We start from the raw sequence: 23,760 nt of genomic DNA, 5'->3' as shown, positions 1-23,760 counted from the left end.
ACAAGTCAGTAGTCATCCAAAGAAGTGAGACTTAATGAATCTTTTCACAAGTCAGTAGTCATCCAGTGACTAATGGGTTGCCTTCTGTCCTACAAGTTTAGATCTCTTCTCTTATGTTAATATATTTTTTAAGCATAACAAAGAAATGTGAAAGTACCAAACTACAGCCAATAGGGTAGCAGTTTACTCATTTAGTAGTACTGATGGGTATTATAAAGCAGAATCTGAAGCACGTGGGTGAGACGTGCATAAATAGCTGTGATAGATGTAATAGAATCCTTCCACTGTAAGTATGTAAATCAAAATGGTAACAGGTTCCATTTGTCAGGAAAAAGAGCAAGTGGGTAGATTTTCTTTAAAATCTTTGCAAACGTCCACGCAATTTATTGGTGCAAGATCACCATGTATAAGTATCGCATTTGACGACACCAATGTACTCTTGGCAGTTAATTGATTTGAACTCGGCAAAAAGAGGTCTTCGGAAACACGAGGAACTGCAGATGCTGAAATCGTGAACAAAATACAAAGTACCTACATCTATCTGAAGATTGACCCGACCCAAAATGTCTATTTCTCTGCACAGACGCTTCCTGACCAGCTGGGTTCCCAGCAGTTTGTATGTTAATGAAAAAGTTTCTGTTGTCCTTGCCAGGGACCAATAGTTGAGGGTGATGCTTTGTGTGCAGATAATCAGCATTGTGCTACTTACTAAGGTTCTTACATGCTCACTTTCATACTATACCACTGATAATAAAACCTCTTTTGATTGAGTTGTGAGAAAGCATCTAATAATAGTCAGTAAGGCATTTTGTATTTTAGTAGTGACCTCTACCTGCTTGCAGAAAGGGGAACCTATATGTACCAATTGTTTAAACATCTGAGCTCTGGCTAGTAACACAATATTGCTGTTGCCATTTCTTATCTGAGGGAGATGTGAAAATATGGTTCGCTCTATGACGTGTGGTTTAAAAAGCTCTATTCTTTTCCATTAGAAAATCACTTTTGTGGGAGTTCTGAATCATGGGTTTTGCTGCTGCCTATCCAAAGGCAGCTGTGATCATTGTTCTTTCATGGGAAGAGAATAATGAGTTTGTGTTTGTGATATTTATGAAGAGATCAAAAGGGCAATTGCATAAACTGATCTTATTTTAGCTATTAAACAGAGATATGGAGAAGTGACCATTAATGGATTTGATTTTTCTATAAATATGCAACATTTTCAATTCTTCTCGAGCCATTATTAAAGATGTACTTGTTTTCAATTTTGCCCATCAGCATGAAAATAAGATTTTGAACATTACCAATGCACTGTCATTATCTTAACTAATACAGAAATGTCCATTGTATTCCTTCAATTACAAGTGAGTACTGTGCTTTTTGCTTGGCTTTAGCAGTTTTTTTCCGTTTCACCTAGCAAACATTAATATATTGCTAGAGCCCAGCTGTTTGGAAATTTATTATCTTTTGGGATAAAAGAAGCCCGTTTGGTACAATGTGCCTGACTAACTTTTGTAAAAATTATGCATTTAGTTCCATTTCTTTCCACTTAGCCATTTTTTTGAGTATATATCCAAATCACTCTTCAAAGAATCTACTTCCACAACCCTTTCAGATATTGTATTCTTAATCATAACACTCTGTGTAAAATAAATTATTCATCTTTGCCTTGGTTCTTTTTGTCAGTTATCCGTGTCCTCTGGTTACAAATCTTTCAGTCACTAGAAATTGTATCTCCTTATTTACCCTTACTCAAAACCCTTTCATAATTTTGAACACCTTTATTTACCCTTTTCTTGACTGAAATTGTAAATACCTGGATCAATCTATTAGCTCCCCCTCTTTTGACCGCAAGACCTGAGTAAAGGTGGTCAGAATTGGACATGTTACTCCAGCTGAGTGTCTCATCATTGTCGGATGTTGGGATGTTTCTTTTCAAATAGGTTTGAGTAAAGGCGAAAGCCAAATAAAGGATATATATATAATATGGTAACTAATTGACAACTTAGTGTAGATATAAACAAATTGAAGGAATTTAATTTGGCTCTTTAATTTCGGGAATGTATTAAGTTTTAATTTCTCTTGAGGTTTTGGAAAATTTGGCTAATAAATGAGCTTCTAGGAAATTAGTGTATTATTTTGAACAAGAAATTTTAGTTCTTTCAATAAAGTTGCTATATTCTCAGTTTCTGCTAAATTCCCCAATTTCTTTTCAAGATGGAAATGAAGAAGAAACAGGAGAAGAATTGGGTGAAGAAGAGGATTGGTTCGGAAATGCCTCTGAAACTCCTTCTGAAGTCTCCTATCTAGATGCACAAGAGGACCTTAATGCGTCACCTGGGGAAAAGCAGCAAGAACAAGAAACTTCTCCAGATAACTCCTTGGGAAGTACAACTCCCATAAGGAACTCATTGGAATTGTTAGTCTCTGAAAATGATCAGGTTGGAGACCACTTGGGAAAACAGGATGCATTATCACCCGTTTCATCATCATCATTGTTACATGAAATGGGATCCCATGCTTTGCACAAACCAATGAGTAGCAATTTGAGACGACTGCTGGAGTCTGGGCCAATCAGCGGCACCTCTGGTCTGGGAGCTAAGGAAAAAGAATGTTGTGTAGATGGTCTTGTTTCGGTTTTGCCTTTGTCACCATCTTCCCCTCATGCACTACAACTAAGCGTTCTTGCTAGGAAGTCAGCTGCTAAGCAGGAACAAAGTAATAATTTTAGTCCAAGTAACAACTTTATGTGGGACCAGGATATTTGGCTGCAAAGTTCATCGTCTTGTAGTTTATCACCTGCTTCAGCCACACAGAAACTTAAAGCAGCTGCAAATGCAGTTCGCCTGGACAAAAGTCTTTCAAGGGTAGAGGAGCCAATGAGATTTAGTCCATACTCATCGCCTTACAGCCCTATACAAAAACAGTCTGCGAGTTCTGCACTGGCTGCTCTCTCGAAGAAAGTTAGTGAAAGAAGCCAGTCTTCTGCTCAAGATCACAAGCGTCCAGGAAGTTCTTTCCTTTCTCTGGCCTCAATGACCTCATCGGCTGCCCTCTTAAAAGAAGTTGCAGCTAGAGCTGCTGGCAATATGTTGGTTGAGAGAAAAGATCAACTGATCCCAGGAGATACCTTAAGATCTATGGAAGTGAAACAAGAAAAATTAATTCCATCAGCTCCATTGGAATTGCTGTTGCCGGCACCGAAGCAGAAGTCTCTGAAGCCTGTCAATCAAGGTAAGAGTATATTATAGTTAAAACTGGAAAGTGTTTTTGTTTTGATGTCTAGTATTTTAAGAATTTTTTGTGTCTAGCATATTTACTTGTTATTTTGAAGCACTTCTAGATCTCCTAATGGACTATTTATCTGAACTGCAGATGCTAAAGATGGAGAGGGATCTGCATTGAAAGTATTCAGAGGTCCCCAACAAGTGTATTTTGAAGGGAATACTTTTGTTTTTAAAGTGAGCTATCTGTGCATTTGTGTCAGAGCCTCGACAGTGAATGTCATTTTCTGTTGGATAGTGGGGTGCTGCATGGTCATGTTTGCACTCTTTATAGATGCTGACAAAATCCAATAGAAATTTGGGCTAGCATTATTGGCACATTCTAAATCTGTTATTTTTTTATGCCATTTCAGGACTTTGTTTGTTCAATATCCGTTTTGAATAAATTAGTTTCATACACTTTTCATTTGGTATACCAAATAAAACGTTAACAACCTTTGCCATAAACTCAGTATGCACCAGTTTTATTCCTCATTATTTTGAGCTGAATCAGTGTTGCAGAACATCATGTTTGACCCTGAGTTTCTAAGCTCAGTTGGAGAAATGTCCGAATAGTCCTTATCTACCATTTTCTCAGCCCAGCTGCCACTGAAACCTTAATTCAACATGCTAAGATTTAACTAATCTAGTATTCAAGCAGTTAGTCTTCAATTGTGTTTAATTTTCAACTAACATTGCTGCCTGTCTCCATTTTGCCTATGTCTCTGGTTGATTTACAAACAGAAAATAGTGCAAATACTCAGCAAGCCAGGCAGCAGCTGTGGAAGGAGATGCAGTTAAATGTTCAGGTCTAAGACTCTTCATTAGAATTGGCAAAGTTGGGAAAACAAGTTTGTTTTCAGTTGCAGAGAGGCTGGGTCAGGAATGGATAAGACCTAGGGAATATCTTTATTAGGGTGAGGCCAGGTTTGCCCAAGGTAACACGCTGTTTATGCAGTTGTTTGCTCAATATATAAAAAAGATAGTTGCAGACGGTAGGGGAACTTATTAAAGATGCTAAATGCAGGTCCGAGATGTTGCTGAAACCCAAGGCCAAAAGGATAATGCTGGAAATATCGAGCAGATCAGATAGTGTTTGTGGAGAGAGGAAAATCTTGTTAATATTACAAATGGATAGTTAGCAGAGCTAGTGGGTTCACTTTCAATGCAAAACCTTTTTCTATGGTTTGCAATGGAACTTATTATTATTTAAATTATGTGAAGCGCTTTGGGGTCAATGCAAATTGGCTTAAAATGCGCTATATAAATAAAGTTTACTTACTTACTTACTTACTTGCAGAGAGGAAAAGGCAATTATATAAAATTGTTGAATTTCATGTTCACGGAGGCTGCAGTGTGCCTCGCCAGAAGTTGCTGATTCGTTTTGGCTCATTTATCTCCTTTTTTTATTTTTACAAATGATCTTGCTTTTCTCTAATTTCCTTGCATTTCATACTCTTGATTCCTTAGATTGTTATCGTTTGTCCATCTCCTGCCCTTAAGCTCCACCATTGACACTGTTGATACTATGGAATATGTTCCCTAAACCCAATTCCCTAACCACCTTCTCTATGAAGCCCTACTTTATAACCAAGCTTTTATGTGGATATTCTAATCTTTATCCTTGAGGTCAATGTATTTACTTTTGCTTACAACCATAAAACACTGGAGAAGCATTATATACACTACAAAGCTACTACAGGTAGTTAATTACAAGCTGTGAATTTTGGGGGGAAAACACAAAACACATAAAAATATTTTGCATAAGTTAGATTGGCGGCATTTTGGTTTCCATTTCAGTCAAATGGTTATAGATAATAGGAAAGAAAATCAGGAGTATAATCAATCTTTCAACTGATCGGCAGTGCAGATGAATTACCTGTAGCTTTATTTCACTTTACAGTTTCAGACGAAGAGGGAGGAAAATCCTTTCAGTGTCCCATTTGTGGCTTGGTTATAAAACGAAAGAGCTACTGGAAACGCCACATGGTGATTCACACTGGACTAAAGAGTCACCAGTGTCCTCTCTGCCCATTCCGTTGTGCACGCAAGGACAATCTGAAATCACACATGAAGGTACCAGGGGTGTTGGCATAAGTTTTTATAAATGATTATTTCTCAATGTACTTTCCTGATGAATTGTGGAATATTACAAGTATTTGAATAAAGAGACTAAGTAAGTAACTGTTGACAAACACTGAGAAATCCCAAACTCATTGCGATTTGCTGGAACATTATTTGTCTTAAAGCTCCATTAAGATTGTCTAAGAATAGGTAGTGCTGTGATTTTTAATTGTTATCCTAAAACCAGCTTTAAAGAAAGTTTGTAATCAGCAAATCTAAATAATTCCCATTTTAACAAGAAAAATTGAAAATTATCCACCCCCCAATTCAAGCTGCTCTTCTGGAGGCAATTCTATGGACATTAGTTATCTTGTATCCTGCCAAGTGACCATTCTTTGTATAAAAAAATGAGGTACAATGAGCCACAAAAGTTTTGATTTATTAGAGAAGTGAAACTAAGTAAGATTTTGCCTTCGCCATTATATATACACACCTTACTATCCCTATCCCACATCCCAGCAGGGACTGAAAAATGTAACAGCGCTGTGTATATTTAATTGGGTAATACGTCTGAGCAAGTAGCTAGAGTCTGAGCAAGACTTTTGCCTCCACCACAGTGAGGAGATGTTGGGTGGACTCGCTGTGGTGGATGTTAATATGTGTTTATTGTTGTTTTTTATTGTATTGTATTATATGTATGACTGCTTAAATTTCGTTCAGACTTCGGTCTGGATGACAATAAAAGGCTATTCTATTCTATTCTATTCTAAGTAGCTATCAATGATATTGGGAAATTTGAAGAAAACAATATTTTTGTTCTTTCAATGAACTAAATTCAAGACTGTTTCTGTAAAAAACATAACTACAAGTTATCAGAATGAAAATATTTAGAATATATATTCTTACTAAGTTATTTTATGTTAATTTAGGTATTTTGCAGCAATTATAATCCACTTTGAGTCTAGTTATTTTGCCAGATTAATGTAGGATATCAAAATAAAATGAACCCCAGGAATACTATGGTTGTTCAAATGATCTAGTTTAATTGAATGGAAATAACAGGACAGCCTTCTATTGCCAATGTGATATAATTAGTGTTATTTCTTGATAGCTATCACTGTGAAACTCTGCTAGCCTTTTTTTCTCATGGCCTAAAGTATTATAGTCAGAAAGTAATTTACTGTGCATGATAATATTTTTCACATTTAGAATATTCTAAATAGGAAGCTGCAGATCAACCAGCTGTGTGTATTTCTTGAATTCTTCATCTCCTCTACTCAGTAGAAAGGAGAGAGACAAAATGCTGCAGTAACTCAGCGGGTCAGTCTGAGGAAGAGTCCTGACCCAAACCGTCACCTATCCATATTGTTCAGGGATGCTGCCTGGCCCACTGAGTTACTCCAGCATTTTGTGTCTTTCCTTGGTAAACCATAATTTGCATTTTCTAGTAGAACGGAGAGTTATTTATCCTGTTTAGTTTCAGCAACTTTGGGTAGCAGTTAGTGACAGACCATGCAGCAGAATGTGGAAATACCTTTAATCACCTTGGTGTCACCAAAATTCTCATTGTTTAAGACAATGCATTCAAAGTATTTTTAAGGTTTGTGCATCTATTTATTATTCCAATTCCAATATGCATAATAATACTGGAAATGCTCTGGGTCAAGTGGTGTCTGTGGAAGGAGATGTGTAATTAATGTTTCAGGCCTGAATGTTCAGTTCTGAAGAAGGGTCTTGGACCTGAAATGTTAATTGTTTTTCTTTTCTCAGAACCTGTTTTATTTCAGGTTTCCAGCATCTGCAATATTTTTTTTGATTTTGCACATACAGTATGCACGTTCAAAGCAGTGTTCTCTTCAGTAAGATATAGTTTACTTTTTCAAATACAGTGGCGAGCATGCTACCTCTTTGCTCCAGCAAACCTGATTCAATCCTCACCTGTTGCATGTTCTCGTTCTGATAGTGTGGGTTTCCCCATGGTACTCGTGTTTCCTCTCACATCTCAAAGACAAGCAGACTGGGAGGTGAATTGGCCTCTTTAAATTGCTTCCAATGTGTCAGTAAATCTTGTGGTGGGGGAGGAGGAAGTTCCGTAGAGAGAATAGAATACAGGAAATTTACAGATAATCTCATTAGTATGGCCAAAATTACCTCTCTATATCATGGAAATATCGGAAATAATGCCATACACTTAGGAGTATTCTTTATAGCACAGTAATGTACAGAAACCTCAACTGTGTTTCAAAAAATATGCATGTGAGATGACTAAAGGAATTCATTGGTAAAAATCAAAACATTAAATGGTACTTCAGGGAAATTTTGCATTTTATATGTTTAAAAACTGATTTAAAAGCATGGGGATTCTTTTGTGTTCATTCAACCCACCTCAATCCTGCAAAGTAAAACAGTAGCTGCATGCTAGTCTATTTTCTGTATAATAAACTTATAATTTGTGTTCAGTTGCCATCACAAAGTCCTTTTTCCATTTGCTTTTCAAATGGAATGTACTGTTATAAGTTGTGATGCTAGGTTAAGTCATGGATAATCCATAGTAGAACAATTTTAAGACATAAAATAGTTGTAGTGTTAAATGCAGTCTGTATGCATTCATACAGCTCATTTTATTTACTTTTTTGTCTGTAGGTGGCTGCTTCTTTCACTAAAATGACACTGAAAAAAATGTGTTTGTGTCTTTAATTGGGAAGTGGTGAGGGTACAGGTTTACATCTAAAGTTTTTATCATGTTCTCGTGTTCCCTTTACAAACAACTTTGTCAATCACCAGGTTCATCAGCACCAGGACAGAGGGGAAACTTTCCATTGTGACCTTTGCCCTTTCACCTCGTCTCGTCATTTCAGTTTAAAACTCCACATGCGCTGTCATCAGCACTTTCCCAGAACAGAGGTGAAGGTCAAAGAAGAGATTACTGACTCTGAGGTCGGAGGGTTATCTGTTAATGAGACTGGTGATAAAAACGAGGAAGCACAACTACTTGGGAATAAGTTAAAAATGCAGGACCATCTTTTGTATGAAGCAATGACAGAGAATGACAAGGAAGCTGCTGTTCCATTGAAGCCAGTTAAAGAGGAACCCATTGATATGAATGTCACCAGTATATCACTACTAGATATTCATGGGTTTGGCAAAAGACCAGAAGCAATACAGCAGGGTTCAGCAAATCCATCAGAGACATCTGATCCAAGAGACATCCAAAAAGTATTTCTCTTCAATCATGACATTTCTGCAACAGATTTTCTTCTGAATTTATCAGGTAATGCACTTTTCCTGATTTAAATGCAGATTTATTTTTGTCTGATACTTTAAACAGATGGTCATTTTTATTTGTATGGAGACTGTTGATGCCTTTTTTGGCTTTAAAAGTAAAAAAAATAGACGTTATTGAAATGTTTAATTAAAAATGTGACAATGATTTGTATATTTCTATCATATACCGTAAGCTAGACCGTCCCAAGGCAAAATCTGAAATGATTTTTCACACAAGGTGATAAAAGTTTGAACTATTGATCCTAGTTGATCAATTGACTTTTTTTTTTTTGTCTAAGATTAACTTTTTTTTTAGTTTAGGGTCAAAATAGAAAGAAAACATGGTGCTGAATAGTCTAATATTGCTAAAAAAAAGTAATTATTTTGTTTCTTATCAAAAGCTTTCAAGTATTAGAGAATATGTTTACTGGAAGAAGTAAAATGTCAAATACTTAACCCAACTACTTCACCTGATCAAGTGAGCTTCATCTTGGAGTGACTTCGTTCTACTTGGCTCTTCAATAAAATATCAGCATTTTGTTAGAAAATTCTTTATCACTCATTAACCCAGACTTGACTTCCTGTAATCTTTTACAACATTTGTAATTGGTTAGCAGTGTAAAATCCTATAGTTGTACAGTCAGTCAGTCAGATAAGGTTTCCCTGATTCCAAACTTGTATTGCATTATCAAGTAATGTTCTGGAATGTTCAGACAGCCCTTCGTTGCACTCATTCAATAGCTTTGAACGAGTTTGTTTATATGAGAAGCTTGATTTTATGATGACTTGGTGTATCATGAATGTTGCATTTTGCTTATCAACCATGAAACAGAAGAAAATAGAATAATGCAGCTTTTGAGTGTGTAGTGGGACCAATCGAAGTTCTATTTTATAATACAATCCTGCAATGTATGACACTTATTACATCTTTAGCAATGTTTTGCAAATTGTGTACATTAGCATATAAGAACATATTTACAATTGCACTTTTTATGATCAATAACATACATGTGGGAACAACAATTACATAACTCTACAGCCGGTTTACATATTGTTCCACAGTGATGCCATTTTGTATATATGTGGGACAACAGTTTGCCCTCTGTGGCCAGACTAAGCCTTCCACACCCACACAAATGTAGAACCAGCTAGTACTTAGTATGAATCACTTTTTTCCCAAAGTTAAACGTGCTATATATACATAGTATATGGCGTAGTTTACTTGTTGATTCTGTGGTTAAAGGCAATTGTTGCACATACAGCCAGTTGACATTAAAGTGGTTTGAAAAGTAACTAAGTACTTTCACATGAAGCTGCATGATTTTTCAAAAGATAATACTGTATTTGAAACTTCTAACTTGTACGTGCAAATTTCAGTATTCTTAATGTTAGAAGCTTCTCCATGATTGTTGCATTTTAAATTGTTGCCTTGTTTAAATAGCAGTTATATCTTCTAAAATCCAACCTTTATTGTACTGAATTTTAAAATCAATTTTGAGTCGAGGGTGGTGGTTGGGATGAGGGTGAGCAAAAAGATTGATGTGAACGTTATTTATTCATCGTGCATTTAAAAATCTGTTTTGAATGTATCAGAACCAAGATAAAAAATGGCAGGCTAACTTTATGAACATTGCAAGAGAGAAAAACATCACATTTAACTATGGTGCAGGTTGTGTTATGAATTACATGGAATCTAAAGGGCCTGTCCCACTTAGGCGACTTTTTCAGCGATAGCCGGAAAATAGGCTGTGGCCACATGGTCGCAGAGTGACGCATGTATTGTCGTGAGCTGTTGCCTCAAGTGCTATGGCTTTTTTCTTGTCGCTGTTTGGTTTTGAAATGTTCAAAACCTCTCGGTGACAGTTCACTTGACGTTGTGTGACTTCTCCTGGCGTAGGTGCTGTCGCCAGGTTGACGTCATCTGACGTTGGTTGTCGTCGGGTGCTAACCGGTGAATTCAAGTGGTGGCAGCGCACATCATGCTACATCAACCGGCGACAGTATCGGCATCACGAGAAGTCACGTTGCGTCATTTGGAGAAAAACGTGCACCTCTCCACCTGCCTTCAGTTGACGCTGTCAGGGTCGTAGCTTGTCGCGGGCTGACATAGGTTGACTTCGGGTGTCATAGGCTGTTGTCTATATCGTCGTAGGTTGACGTCGCGTGCCGCAAAGAATTGAGACGCCGGTTGTCGTAGCTTGACGTTGACTAGGTGGCAGCCTGTCATAGACATTGTCGTAGGGGGGCCCGTTTCACGGCGTCATGCCATGACAGTGACTCGCCGAAAAAGTTGCCTAAGTGGGACAGACCCTCTAGAAAGTGGGACAGACCCTTTAGTTCATTTCTGTTGCATAATAGAGTTGCCAGATAACTGACAGCCTCTATATTTTAGTCTTGCACATGTGGCATAGCTTTCTAGATATATTAGTACTTAAAATATTCCAGAGTGCAGAAGTAAAGCTGAGTACAGTGCACAGGGTAGACTTTTTTATTATTTTTTGTTTGGCTCTGAAGTTGATTGCTCTTTCAGAAAGCAGTTGATTTTTGTCTTGCACAAGGAGACACTTTATGCAGGGTTTGGTCCTGTGAAAGCTTTGCTGGATACAGCATTCCAGATAAAGTAATGAATCGAAAAACCATAGTCTGCTATAGCCAAGGCAGCGACTCACTCAAGCGACTTTCCTAATACTCAGTATTTCATGAGGAGTGCTTCCTCTCCAGAGATACTGAGTTATTTCTCTTTGTTTGACATTTCAGTGCCAATAGATAAAGTATCTGTTGTTTCAAAATCCGAAGGACCCTAATCAAATATATCTTTAGTCCTCAATATTTAAGGACACCTATAATGGCACTTTTATCTCGGAATCAAACGTTATGCACTCAAATTCCACTCCAGGAAGTTGAGCACTAAATTTCAATATGTAGTCAATTGAGATATACAGTACTGGAACAAATCCCATTATACCATCCCAAGCTCATCAACAAACTCATGGCACTTGGAGTCAGCACTCATCTCTGCAACTGGATCCTCGACTTCCTGACCAACAGACCGCAATCAGTGAAGATAGAGAACTAATCATCCAAATTTCTAGGGGTCAATATCACCAACAACTTCTCCTGGACCACCCATGTTAAAACAACAACCAAGAAAGTACACCCAACGACTCTACTTCCTTAGAAGACTTAGGAAGTTCAGCATGCCCCAACAACCCTCGACATTTTCTACAGATGTGCCGCAGAAAGCATTTTATCGAGATGCATCACTGCTTGGTTTGGGAACAGCTCCATCCAAGACTGCATTACATTTGCAGCGAACTGTGGACGTTGCCCAGATTGGAAGGGAACCAATCTCCCTACCATTGACTCAATTTATACCTCACAGCAAGGCCAGCAGCATAATCAAGAATGAATCGCACCCTGCCATTCCCTCTTCACCCCTCTCCCATCGGGCAAAAGGTATAGAAGTGTGGAAATGTGCATGCTGCAGGCCTTGCTGAGGCAGCATGAGGTGTAAATGGAGTCAATGAAAAGGAAGTTGGTTTGTGCGATGGTCTAGGCTGCATCCACAATTCACTGCAATTTCTTGCAGTTTTGGATGGAGCTCTTCCCAAACCAAGCTGTGATGCACCCTGATAAAATGCTTTCTATGGTGCACCTGTAGAAGTTGGTGAGAGTTGTAGGGGACATGCCGATCCTCCTAAGCAAAGGAGAGGTGTGGGTGTGCTTTCTTGGTAGTTGCTTCAATATGGTTGTTAGTGATATTGACAGGAATTTGAGGTTTGCAACCATCTCCACTTCAGCATCGTCAATGCAAATTGGGGCATGTGCAACGCTGCGATTCCCAAGGTCGATCGCTATCTCCTTTGTATTGCTGCCATTGAGAGAATGGTTATTGTCTTGACACCCAGACACAAGATTCTTGTTCTCCTTCCTACTCCGAATCCGGCCCACAATGGTGGTATCGTCTGCGAATTTGAAAATTGAATTGGATTTGTACATGGCTGCAGGGCTATGGAGTCGGAGCAATTTTGGTGCTGCTGTGGTCAGTCGGTAAAAAAGTCCCGACTCTGACCTCAACATAAATTTCAGAGACTAACTAAATCGGAAAAAATCCCACTTTTTAAACATACCGCACACTTTATTTCCACCCGAGAGAATGAGAAATCACGTCGGAATAGAACAGAATGATGAAACTTTAGATGATATTGTTGAGGAGGCATCTCAGCTCTGTCTAATGCAACATATGCGTTGTGCTGTACATACATTTCAACTAGCAATAAGAGATGGATTGAAAGAACGCCATGCAGCTACTCTGATAGGTAAGGGGAGGCAAGTAGCCGCAGCAGCCAGGACCTCTAAAATTTATGGTATCCCCCAGGACTTGCAGGAAAGGAAGCTATTTTGGACCAAGCAACTCGCTGGGGCAACACATATATGATGGTTAAGCGTTTGCTTGACTGAAAACCCTTTCTAGAAGACATTGATAATCCCAGTGTTTTACTGACTTAAAGTCAATGGAGGTTGGTGTCACAATTAGAAGCTCTGCTGCTCACCCTTCTGCAGTCGCCAAAAAGCTGCAAGCAGCGGATTTAACTCCTGGTACATTCCTATGGGAGTGGAAAATTTTAATATTTCACCTATCCAAAGCTGGAGGATTAATTGCTGAAGGAATTGTATCATCAATGAAGAAATGAGAAGGTCTGCTACTTGAAAATCAGATCTTGTTAGCTGCTGTCTATGTAGATCCAATGAACCGAACCTTGTGAGCGAAGAACAGATTGATAAAGCAGATTTTGCAAAATATTTAGATACAATTTGAACAGTCGAGAGCAAAGCGTGCGAAGGCAGCCTTTTGATGTTAAACTAATGGAATGTAAGCAAAAAATTCTCGGTGGTTTAAAAGAAATAGAGAAATATGATCGCTCATCTAAACTTACAGTACAAGAAGTCATCCCTGCTTATTCAGAAATAGTAACATTTGCAGCTATGACAGTAACTGCCATGCCACCCACTCAGGTCAGGGTGGAGAGACTGTTCTCCGCACTGAAAATAATTAAATCAGATTTAAGGGCTTCAATGAAAGAGGATCTGGCAGAAGTAATTCTGTTCCTCATGGGCCTGTCCCACTTAGGTGATTTTTCAGGTGACTGCCGGCGACTGCCAAGTCATAGCAGGTCGCTGAAAAATGGCCGACTGGAACAGCTAATGTCAGAGTGGAACACATACACACATCCATTCCTTCACCAGCCAGTTATGCAGGCGGGGGTCAGGGCAAGCGGGGGAAGCGCTGTCTGAGTGAAAGTCACACGGTGCAAAGCCAATGTGATATAGACACACCACGATCAACAGGAAGGTTGGCGCTGTAATTAAGACAGTGAAAGCACCGTGTACGGGAAGGGTCATTTAAGTCCTTTAAAAGGGGGGGGGTGGGAGGGGGAGACGAGGTGGGGAGAAGAAGTGGAGACAACTTTTAAAAAGCCTGAGACACACGGCTGTGAAGCTCGGCGGACATTAACATCATCGGTCAGTTATCCTTGGTTCTGAAAACTACTGTTTACGTTTTTTTCCCCCAATGAGCCAATGAAATTTACCAGTCAGCACCGGCGACAACCTACGACAACCTATGACCCACTACCACTGCACCTACGGCACGAGAATTCTCGCTACTCTCCGTGGCGTCAAAATTCTGGTCGCTGCTAATTTTTTCAACATGTTGAAAAATTAGCGGCGACCAGAATGATGCCGCCACTAGTTCCCAGAATGCAGGAACTACTCACGGCCATGAAGGCGACTCCCCGGCAACCACCTGCGACCATGTGGCGACCGCATAGTCTCCTGAAGTCACCTAAAAAGTCGCCTAAGTGGGACAGGTCCATAAGGATGTTATTAATAAATTTTAGGTATGTACTTTTGTAGCAAACTTAACTACCTATGCATTTAGTTTTTTTTAAATGTATTTATTTTTTTTAAATTATTTTATTTTATTAGAAGTAAGTACAATCATATGGCACCAAAGTGCCTAATATATATTTTCATTATACATTTTATGTACAGCTTTTTTTTAATTGTTATATTGAAGAAAGATTAGAATAAGAAAAAGAAGTTAGATAGTAAAGGATAGAAAGACGTGAAATATATAGTGTGTGAAGAAAAAGAAAAAAGACGAATAAGTGAAGAAAATTGAGAAAAAGAAAATCGAAAAAAGAAAATAAAACATTAAAAAAAAAAAAAAGGAAGGAGATCATTGTTTATAATCTTGACCAACCCTCGTCCAGTCCTGAAACAGTTATTTTTTACAATTGTGTTGCACCATATGATTCCAAAAAAAACGACGAATGGCGACCAACTCGTTATGAATTGGTCTGATTTATCCATTAGGAGGAATCGCATTTCCTCAAGATGTGCGGTGTCCAACAAACATTTCTACATCAGAATCCACATTTTAAGCGTTGGTATTGATGTATTTTTCCAAAATTTAAGTATTCATTTTTTTGAGATTATTAAACCATAGTTAAAGAATAAATTTTGAGATGTGTTCAATTTATTCCCATCTTCCATTACGCCAAATATAATAATTCAGTATTAGGTTCCATTCTTATTTTGAATAATTTTGTAAATATTTCAAAAATATCACTCCAAAATCTATAAAGTTTTATGCAGGAAACTAAGGAGTGTGTTATAGTTGCATTTTGGGCTAGACATTTATCACAAGTGGTGGATATATTTGGATAAAATTTGTTCAATCTTGTTTTTGAATAATATAATCTATGTACAATTTTAAATTGAATTAGATTATGTCTTACATTAATCGAACATTTGTGAATATATATCAAGTATTTTTCCCATGTAACCTTCGTGATTTTTATCGTTAGTTCCCGTTCCCACTCTTCTCTAAGTACCTCTGTCGATGGTAGGTCTATATTTAGAATACTATTATATAAATATGATATTAATTTTTGTGAGTTAGCTTCAATATTCATTGCTTCTTCCAATAATTCAGGAATTATTTTTTGATATCCTTGTATATATTTTTTCATGAAATCGCAAATCTGAAGATATTTAAAATATTGGTTGTTTTTCAGTTTACATTTTAATTGTAATTGTTGGAATGATAGTAGGTTTCCCATTTCGTACATATCCCCGGTCCTTCTAATTCCGAGACTTTCCCATTGGTTATATGTTTTATCAATAAGAGATGGTTTAAATAAAGGGTTATTCGCTATTGGCATTAACAATGATAGATTTCTTAATTTTAAAGATAATTTTATTTGTTTCCAAATTCTTATTGTACCATATATAATTGGGTTCTTCTTATATATTGTGTTATTCAGTTTTTTCGGGGAGAAGAGGATCGTTCCTATATTACAAGGATGACAATCCTCTTTCTCCATTTTTATCCATTCTGTCTGTTGGGTAGAACTACCCAGCCAGTAAATCATATTCTTAATATGCACTGCCCAGTAATAATACATAAAATTCGGAAGCGAAAGTCCCCCGACCTCTTTTGGTTTACATAAGTGTTTTTTTGTGATTCTATGTGATCTATAGTCCCAAATATAATTAGTAATATTAGAGTCTAATTTAAAAAAAAAATATTTTGGTATATATACGGTATAGACTGAAATAGGTATAGTAATTGTGGTAGGAAGATCATTTTTATTGCATTTATTCTACCTAATAATGATAAAGGAAGTGTTTTCCAAAATGTAATCAGCGTATTAAGTTTATTTAATAAAGGTATGAAATTAGCGTTGAATAATGCTTTATATTTTCTAGTAATCTGAATACCCAAATATTTAAAATTTTCTGTTGCGATTTTAAAGGGGAACTTCAATAAGTGTGTAGGTTCTTGAGGTTTTAATGTCATGATTTCACTTTTATTCCAGTTTATTCTATATCCAGAAAAAGTCCCAAATTCCTCTATTAAATTTAATAAATTTGGTATGCTCGTTTGTGACTTTGTAATATATAAAAGTATATCGTCTGCATATAATGAGATTTTATTCTTTGAGTCCCTGGTATTATAGCCCTGAATATTCAGATGAATTCTTATACTTTCAGCCAGGGGTTCTATCATAAGGGCAAATAGCAGGGGTGATAACGCATATCCCTGCCTATTACCCCTTGATAGTTGAAATTTTTGAGATAGCATGTTGTTAGTTAAAATTCTTGCCATCGGTTTATCATACAATAATTTTACCCATGTTATAAAATTCTCTCCCATATTAAATTTTTGTAGTACTTTATATAAGTATTGCCACTCTACCTGATCAAATGCTTTCTCTGCATCCAAAGAAATAATTGATATATCTTCTTCCTCTACTTTATGCGAGTACATTATATTAAACAGGCGTCTCAGATTATTAAATTAGTATCTTTTGGGTATAAACCCCGTTTGATCAGGGTTTATCAATTTACTAATATATTTGCTTAATCTTCTTGCTAAAGTCTTTGCTAAGATTTTCTGAACTGTATTTAAAAGCGATATAGCTCTGTATGAGCCCGGATCTTCTAAATCTTTATCTTTTTTTGGAATAAGCGTAATAGTTGATTCTGTTAGTGTTTCAGGTAGTTTGTTTTCTTTAAAAGCATGGGAGTATAAATTAAATAAATAAGGGGTCGTTATCTCATGACATTTTTTTATAAAATTCATTACTAAAACCATCTGGTCCCGGTGTCTTACCATTTTTCAACGATTTTATTGTTTCACCTATTTCTTTGATTGTAATGTAGGTCCCTTGCAGTCAGAAACAGGTGAGTTGATCATGGGGAACAAGGATATGGCGGACCAATTGAATAACTACTTTGGTTCCGTCTTCACTAAGGAAGACATAAATAATCTGCCGGAAATAGCAGGGGACCGCGGGTCAAAGGAGTTGGAGGAATTGAGTGAAATCCAGGTTAGCCGGGAAGTGGTGTTGGGTAAATTGAATGGATTAAAGGCCGATAAATCCCCAGGGCCAGATAGGCTGCATCCCAGAGTACTTAAGGAAGTAGCTCCAGAAATAGTGGATGCATTAGTAATAATCTTTCAAAACTCTTTAGATTCTGGAGTAGTTCCTGAGGATTGGCGGGTAGCAAACGTAACCCCACTTTTTAAGAAGGGAGGGAGAGAGAAAACGGGGAATTACAGACCAGTTAGTCTAACATCGGTAGTGGGGAAACTGCTAGAGTCAGTTATTAAAGATGGGATAGCAGCACATTTGGAAAGTGGTGAAATCATTGGACAAAGTCAGCATAGATTTACAAAAGGTAAATCATGTCTGACGAATCTTATAGAATTTTTCGAGGATGTAACTAGTAGCGTGGATAGGGGAGAACCAGTGGATGTGGTGTATCTGGACTTCCAGAAGGCTTTCGACAAGGTCCCACATAAGAGATTAATATACAAACTTAAAGCACACGGCATTGGGGGTTCAGTATTGATGTGGATAGAGAACTGGCTGGCAAACAGGAAGCAAAGAGTAGGAGTAAACGGGTCCTTTTCACAATGGCAGGCAGTGACTAGTGGGGTACCGCAAGGCTCAGTGCTGGGACCCTAGCTATTTACAATATATATTAATGATCTGGATGAGGGAATTGAAGGCAATATCTCCAAGTTTGCAGATGACACTAAGCTGGGGGGCAGTGTTAGCTGTGAGGAGGATGCTAGGAGACTGCAAGGTGACTTGGATAGGCTGGGTGAGTGGGCAAATGTTTGGCAGATGCAGTATAATGTGGATAAATGTGAGGTTATCCATTTTGGTGGCAAAAACAGGAAAGCAGACTATTATCTAAATGGTGGCCGACTAGGAAAAGGGGAGATGCAGCGAGACCTGGGTGTCATGGTACACCAGTCATTGAAAGTGGGCATGCAGGTGCAGCAGGCAGTGAAGAAAGCGAATGGTATGTTAGCTTTCATAGCAAAAGGATTTGAGTATAGGAGCAGGGAGGTTCTACTGCAGTTGTACAGGGTCTTGGTGAGACCACACCTGGAGTATTGCGTACAGTTTTGGTCTCCAAATCTGAGGAAGGACATTATTGCCATAGAGGGAGTGCAGAGAAGGTTCACCAGACTGATTCCTGGGATGTCAGGACTGTCTTATGAAGAAAGACTGGATAGACTTGGTTTATACTCTCTAGAATTTAGGAGATTGAGAGGGGATCTTATAGAAACTCACAAAATTCTTAAGGGGTTGGACAGGCTAGATGCAGGAAGATTGCTCCCGATGTTGGGGAAGTCCAGGACAAGGGGTCACAGCTTAAGGATAAGGGGGAAATCCTTTATAACCGAGATGAGAAGAACTTTTTTCACACAGAGAGTGGTGAATCTCTGGAACTCTCTGCCACAGAGGGTAGTCGAGGCAAGTTCATTGGCTATATTTAAGAGGGAGTTAGATGTGGCCCTTGTGGCTAAGGGGATCAGAGGGTATGGAGAGAAGGCAGGTACGGGATACTGAGTTGGATGATCAGCCATGATCATATTGAATGGCGGTGCAGGCTCGAAGGGCCGAATGGCCTACTCCTGCACCTAATTTCTATGTTTCTATGTAATTTGAGCTCCAAGTTCCTCTTGTTCCAAAAGGTCCAGTTTTGGAAGATTACAGTTATCTAAAAAAAAATTATTTTACTATCTTCTATTTTAATTTTAGATGTATATAAGTTTTGGTAAAATTGAGCAAATCTATTATTAATATCTTTAGGTAGTATTAGTAATTCACCTTTCTCTGATTTAATTTTGGTTATAGTATTTTCCTTTTCTTGTTTTTTCAATTGGCGAGCTAAAAGCTTATGTGGTTTGTCACCAAACTCAAAATGTTCCTGTTTTGTAATTTGGAATAGTCTTATTACTCTTGCCGATAAAATTCGATTAAGTTTAAATTTCAGTAATATTATCTTATTGTGTTTATCTGTCGTGGAATCTTTAGCATTATCTAACTAACTCTCTGATTTCTTGTTCTAACAACATTTGTTCTGTCTTATTCTTTTTATTTTGAAAACTTTGATATGAAATTATAATTCCTCTCATAAATGCCTTAAAAGTTTCCCATAATAAAGAAGGGGAAGTACCTGGTATATCATTTGTATCGAAAAATAGTTTCATTTGTTGTTTTAAATATTGATAGCCTTGCACGTCATTTAAAATATGTGTATTAAACCTCCAAAAAGATTTTTTTACCCGGCATTTCCTCAAATTTTACTGAAAATGTCAACGTAGAGTGATCTGAGATACTACTAATGTGGTATGTTGGATTGTTTGTATATGGCATTAATTTCATATCCACTAAAAAATAATCAATTCTTGAATAAGTTTTATGTACCGAAGAGTAAAACGAGTATTCCCTTCCAACTGGATTAGCAGATCTCCATACATCTATTATATTAGTATTTTTTATATATGTATTTAGGAGTTCGCTAGTCTTAGATTTTAAATTACTCTTCCTTTGTTTTGCTGATTTATCTAGATATGAATCTAAAACGCAGTTAAAGTCCCCCCCTATTATCACATTTTGGTAATTAAACTCTGATATTATGTCGATAATTTTATCAAAAAATTGGGGGTTGTCAAAATTCGGAGCGTAAATATTTATCAAAGTTAGTGGGGTTGCATAAATTTCTCCCGAAACTATAATATACCTTCCCTCTTTATCTGATATAGTATTCTTTAATTTAAAAGGAATACCTTTTCTAATAAGAATAGCCGTACCCCTAGATTTAGAAGTAAATGAGTAGTATGTTTGGCCTATCCACTTCGCCTTTAATCTCATTTGTGTTTGTTGTTTCATGTGTGTTTCCTGCAAAAACATTATGTCGCATTTCAAAGATTTTAGTTGGGCAAAAATTTTACCCCTCTTAATTGGTTCATTGGCACCCCTTATATTCCAACTACAAAATGTAATTCCTCCATTCTTTATTTGTCTATCGTCTTGCATTGTAAATCAAGGTAATATTCCTGAATCATATGGTGCAACCAAATACCTCAGAATTCAGAATGAAGCCGCCACTAGTTCCTAGAATGCAGGAACTACTCACGGCCATGAAGGCGACTCCCCGGCAACCACCTGCGACCATGTGGCGACCGCATAGTCTCCTGAAGTCGCCTAAGTGGGACAGGTCCATAAGGATGTTATTAATAATTTTAGGTATGTACTTTTGTAGCAAACTTAACTACCTATGCATTTAGTTTTCATTTCTATTGCACGAGAATTTTTTTTTTGTCATAATTTAGCCTTTTAGATCATACCTATGGCCTTAGTTTAATAAATTTGGGAGTAATGCTTTTATAATATTAATTTAATTCAATTGAATTTTAATTTTGTCATAGTCCTATATGTTTTTGGGTATTTTTAGCATAAATATTATGGTTTTTTTTTCAAGAATAAACAATAAGCCACAATAGCATAGCTACAACCATTAGACTCAAAACTTTAAGGACATGGGTTTAAACGGCAGGCACGGTGGCATTACAGCGAATGCAGCGCCGGCAATATAGGTGCTGCAGTTCGATCCCGACTACGGATGCTGTCTGTACGGAGTTTGTACGTTCTCCCCGTGACCTGCGTGGGTTTTCTCCGAGATCTTCGGTTTCCTCCCACACTTCAAAGATGTACAGGTTTGTAGCTTAATTGGCTTGGTAAATGTAAAAATTGTCCCTAGTGGGTGTAAGATAGTGTTAATGTGCGGGGATCGCTGGTCGGCGCGGACCCGGTGGGCCAAAGGGCCTGTTTTCGTGCTGGATCTCTAAACTAAAAGGAAGCCTGGTGATTCATGTAGTTCTTATGAAATGCCATCTTGTTAATGTCATCATATCAGATTTAGAATGATTATACCTAGGGGTCGGAGTCGGATACACAAGGGATCAAGGAGTCTGAAACGAGTGTTTTGGGTATCGACTCCACAACCCTGCATGGCTGCATAGTCGTAGGTGTACAAGGAGTAAAAAAGGGGGCTGAGAATGTAGCTTTGCGGAGCACCAGCGTTGAGGATGATCGTAGAGGGTGATTTGTCCCCTATCCTCACTGATTGTGTTCTGTTGGTCAGGAAATTGAGAATCCAGCTGCAGGGATGAGTGCTGACACCGAGACCCACGAGGTTGGTGATTAGTTGGGATGTTGTTAAAGGCAGAGCTGATTCAGGTGTTCCAGCGATGAGTCTGGGGCAATGGCATCGTCCGTGGACCTGTTGTGGCAGTAGGCGAATTGTAGTGGGTCAAGATCACTGGGTAGAATGGTTTTAATACATTTCGTAAGTAGCCTCTCAAAACATTTCATGATGGTGGATTTCGAGGCCACTGGATGGTAGTCATTTAGGCATGAGGTCTTGTTTTTCTTCGGCACCAGGATGATGGTGCTAACCCTTACCGTAAGCTACATCGTCTTGTTATTAACCCCACTGTGGGGTAAAATTCCTAGCATCCTATCGATACCCCCTCATAATTTTGTTTACGTCATTGAAGTCACCGTTCTGCTCCAAAGGCAATAAACCCAGCCCATTCAGTCCTTCCTTATAGCTGAAATGCTTTATTGTCACATGTGACTGGGCAAAGTGAAATTCTTTGCAGCATACACCCAATGTATACAAACAACAGCCACCTACGGCGCTGACAAAGTTACAAAGCACGCCGGCTCCCCCTTTTGTCCCCCCCCCCCCCCCCCCCCCACACACAGCGGTTCCCCCACGCCAAGTCCCCATGGTCCTTTGTTCTCCCCCTCCCCAATTGTCCATTGTTCTCCCCCCACCTCCCTCATGGCGGTCCCCCCCTCCCCCCCCCCCCCACGGCAGGACCTCCACTGTTCTTTCCCCATCCCCCTCACGGTGGCTCCTCCACACTCTCATATACCGTCGACCACAGGTCGACCCGCTAAGCTTCACCACTGCCGAGGTCCCACTGTCGTGAGGCTTCACTGCCACCGACGCCTCACCGCTGTCAAGGCCCCACTTCACACCTCCGTGGTGCCGACCCTGGCCCCAGCCGCGGGCTCTGTCTGCCGCTCCACCGACCCGCGAGGCACCGGCTCTTCCGTCCGACCCGCAAGACCCTGACCGTGCCCTGACCAGGGCTTCTACGCAGCGATCCGGGAGGCATCGAGACTGCGGCGTCTCAATAAAGGCCTCCGGCTGCTTTCCCAGTCCACAGCCGTGGCCCGTCGGGAAGCCATCTAGGGAGTGTTTGAAGGGAAGTGCAATTGTCATGGATGATTTTAAACTATATAACTATTAAACTGGCAAGGATATTGTAGAAGAATTTGTGGATTGCATCAAGGATTTAGACATAGACATGGACAATAGGTGCAGGATTAGGTAATTCGGACCCTCAAGCCAGCACCGCCATTCAATGTGATCATGGCTGATCATCCACAATCAGTACCCCATTCCTGCCTTCTCCCCATGTCCCTTGATTCCACTAGCCCTAAGAGCTCTATCTAACTCTCTTTTGAATGCATCCAGTGACTCGGCCTCCACTGCCGTCTAAGGCAGAGAATTCACAACTCTCTGTGTGAAAACGTTTTTCCTCATCTCAGTTCTAAATGGCCTACCCCTTATTCTTAAACTGTGACCCCCTGGTTCTGGACTACCCCAACATCGGGAACATTTTTCCTGCATCTAGCGTGTCCAATCGCATAATAATTTTATATGTTTCTATAAGATATCCGCTAATCCTTCTAAATTCTAATGTGTACAAGCCCAGTCGCTCCATTCTTTCATCGTATGACAGTCCCGCCATCCCGGGAATTAACCTCGTGAACCTACGCTGCACTCCCTCAATAGCAAGAATGTCCTTCTTCAAATTAGGAGACTAAAACTGGACACAATACTCCAGGTGTGGTCTCACCAGGGCCCTGTACAACTGCAGAGGGACCTCTTTGCTCCTATACTGTCGTTTTGAAAGCCGACATTCCTTCTGAGTGCAGTGCGTTACTTAACCTACCTGGGATTAGGCAATGTGTAGGACAGAACTGCAGATGCTGGTTTAAATCTAAGGTAGACACAAAATGTTGGAGTAACTCAGCGGGTCAGTCAGGCAGCATCTCTGGAGAGAAGGAATGGGTGACGTTTAGGGTCGAGACCCTTTTATCAGACTATATTGGATTTGGTCATGTGTAATGAGGAGGGAGTCTGATGAAGGGTCTCTACCTGAAATACCTAGCCCTTTTCTCCAGAGATGCTGCCTGACCCACTGTGTTACTCCAGC

General features: G+C 38.9%; 1 protein-coding gene across 5 annotated transcripts in view; it reads left to right on the top strand.

Moving 5' to 3' along the window:
- znf827 (zinc finger protein 827) overlaps nucleotides 1–23,760 on the top strand; it is a 94,565-nt gene that overhangs the window by 13,484 nt on the left and 57,321 nt on the right. For all 5 annotated transcript variants that reach the window (XR_004411414.1, XR_004411417.1, XM_033018015.1 and 2 more), the window contains exons 2-4: nucleotides 2,215–3,231; nucleotides 5,164–5,336; nucleotides 8,109–8,595. Coding sequence is in view for 3 of the 5 variants with exons in the window: in XM_033018015.1 (XP_032873906.1) it covers nucleotides 2,215–3,231; nucleotides 5,164–5,336; nucleotides 8,109–8,595 (1,677 nt within the window). In the remaining 2 variants the exon portion in view is untranslated. The remainder of the gene's footprint in view (nucleotides 1–2,214; nucleotides 3,232–5,163; nucleotides 5,337–8,108; nucleotides 8,596–23,760) is intronic.

The sequence above is a fragment of the Amblyraja radiata genome, chromosome 1, assembly GCF_010909765.2.
Source record: "Amblyraja radiata isolate CabotCenter1 chromosome 1, sAmbRad1.1.pri, whole genome shotgun sequence".
In the NCBI taxonomy this organism is placed as follows: Eukaryota; Metazoa; Chordata; class Chondrichthyes; order Rajiformes; family Rajidae; genus Amblyraja; species Amblyraja radiata.
The sequence above is the reverse complement of the archived record's forward strand: the minus strand, read 5'-3'. Positions and strand labels throughout refer to the sequence as shown.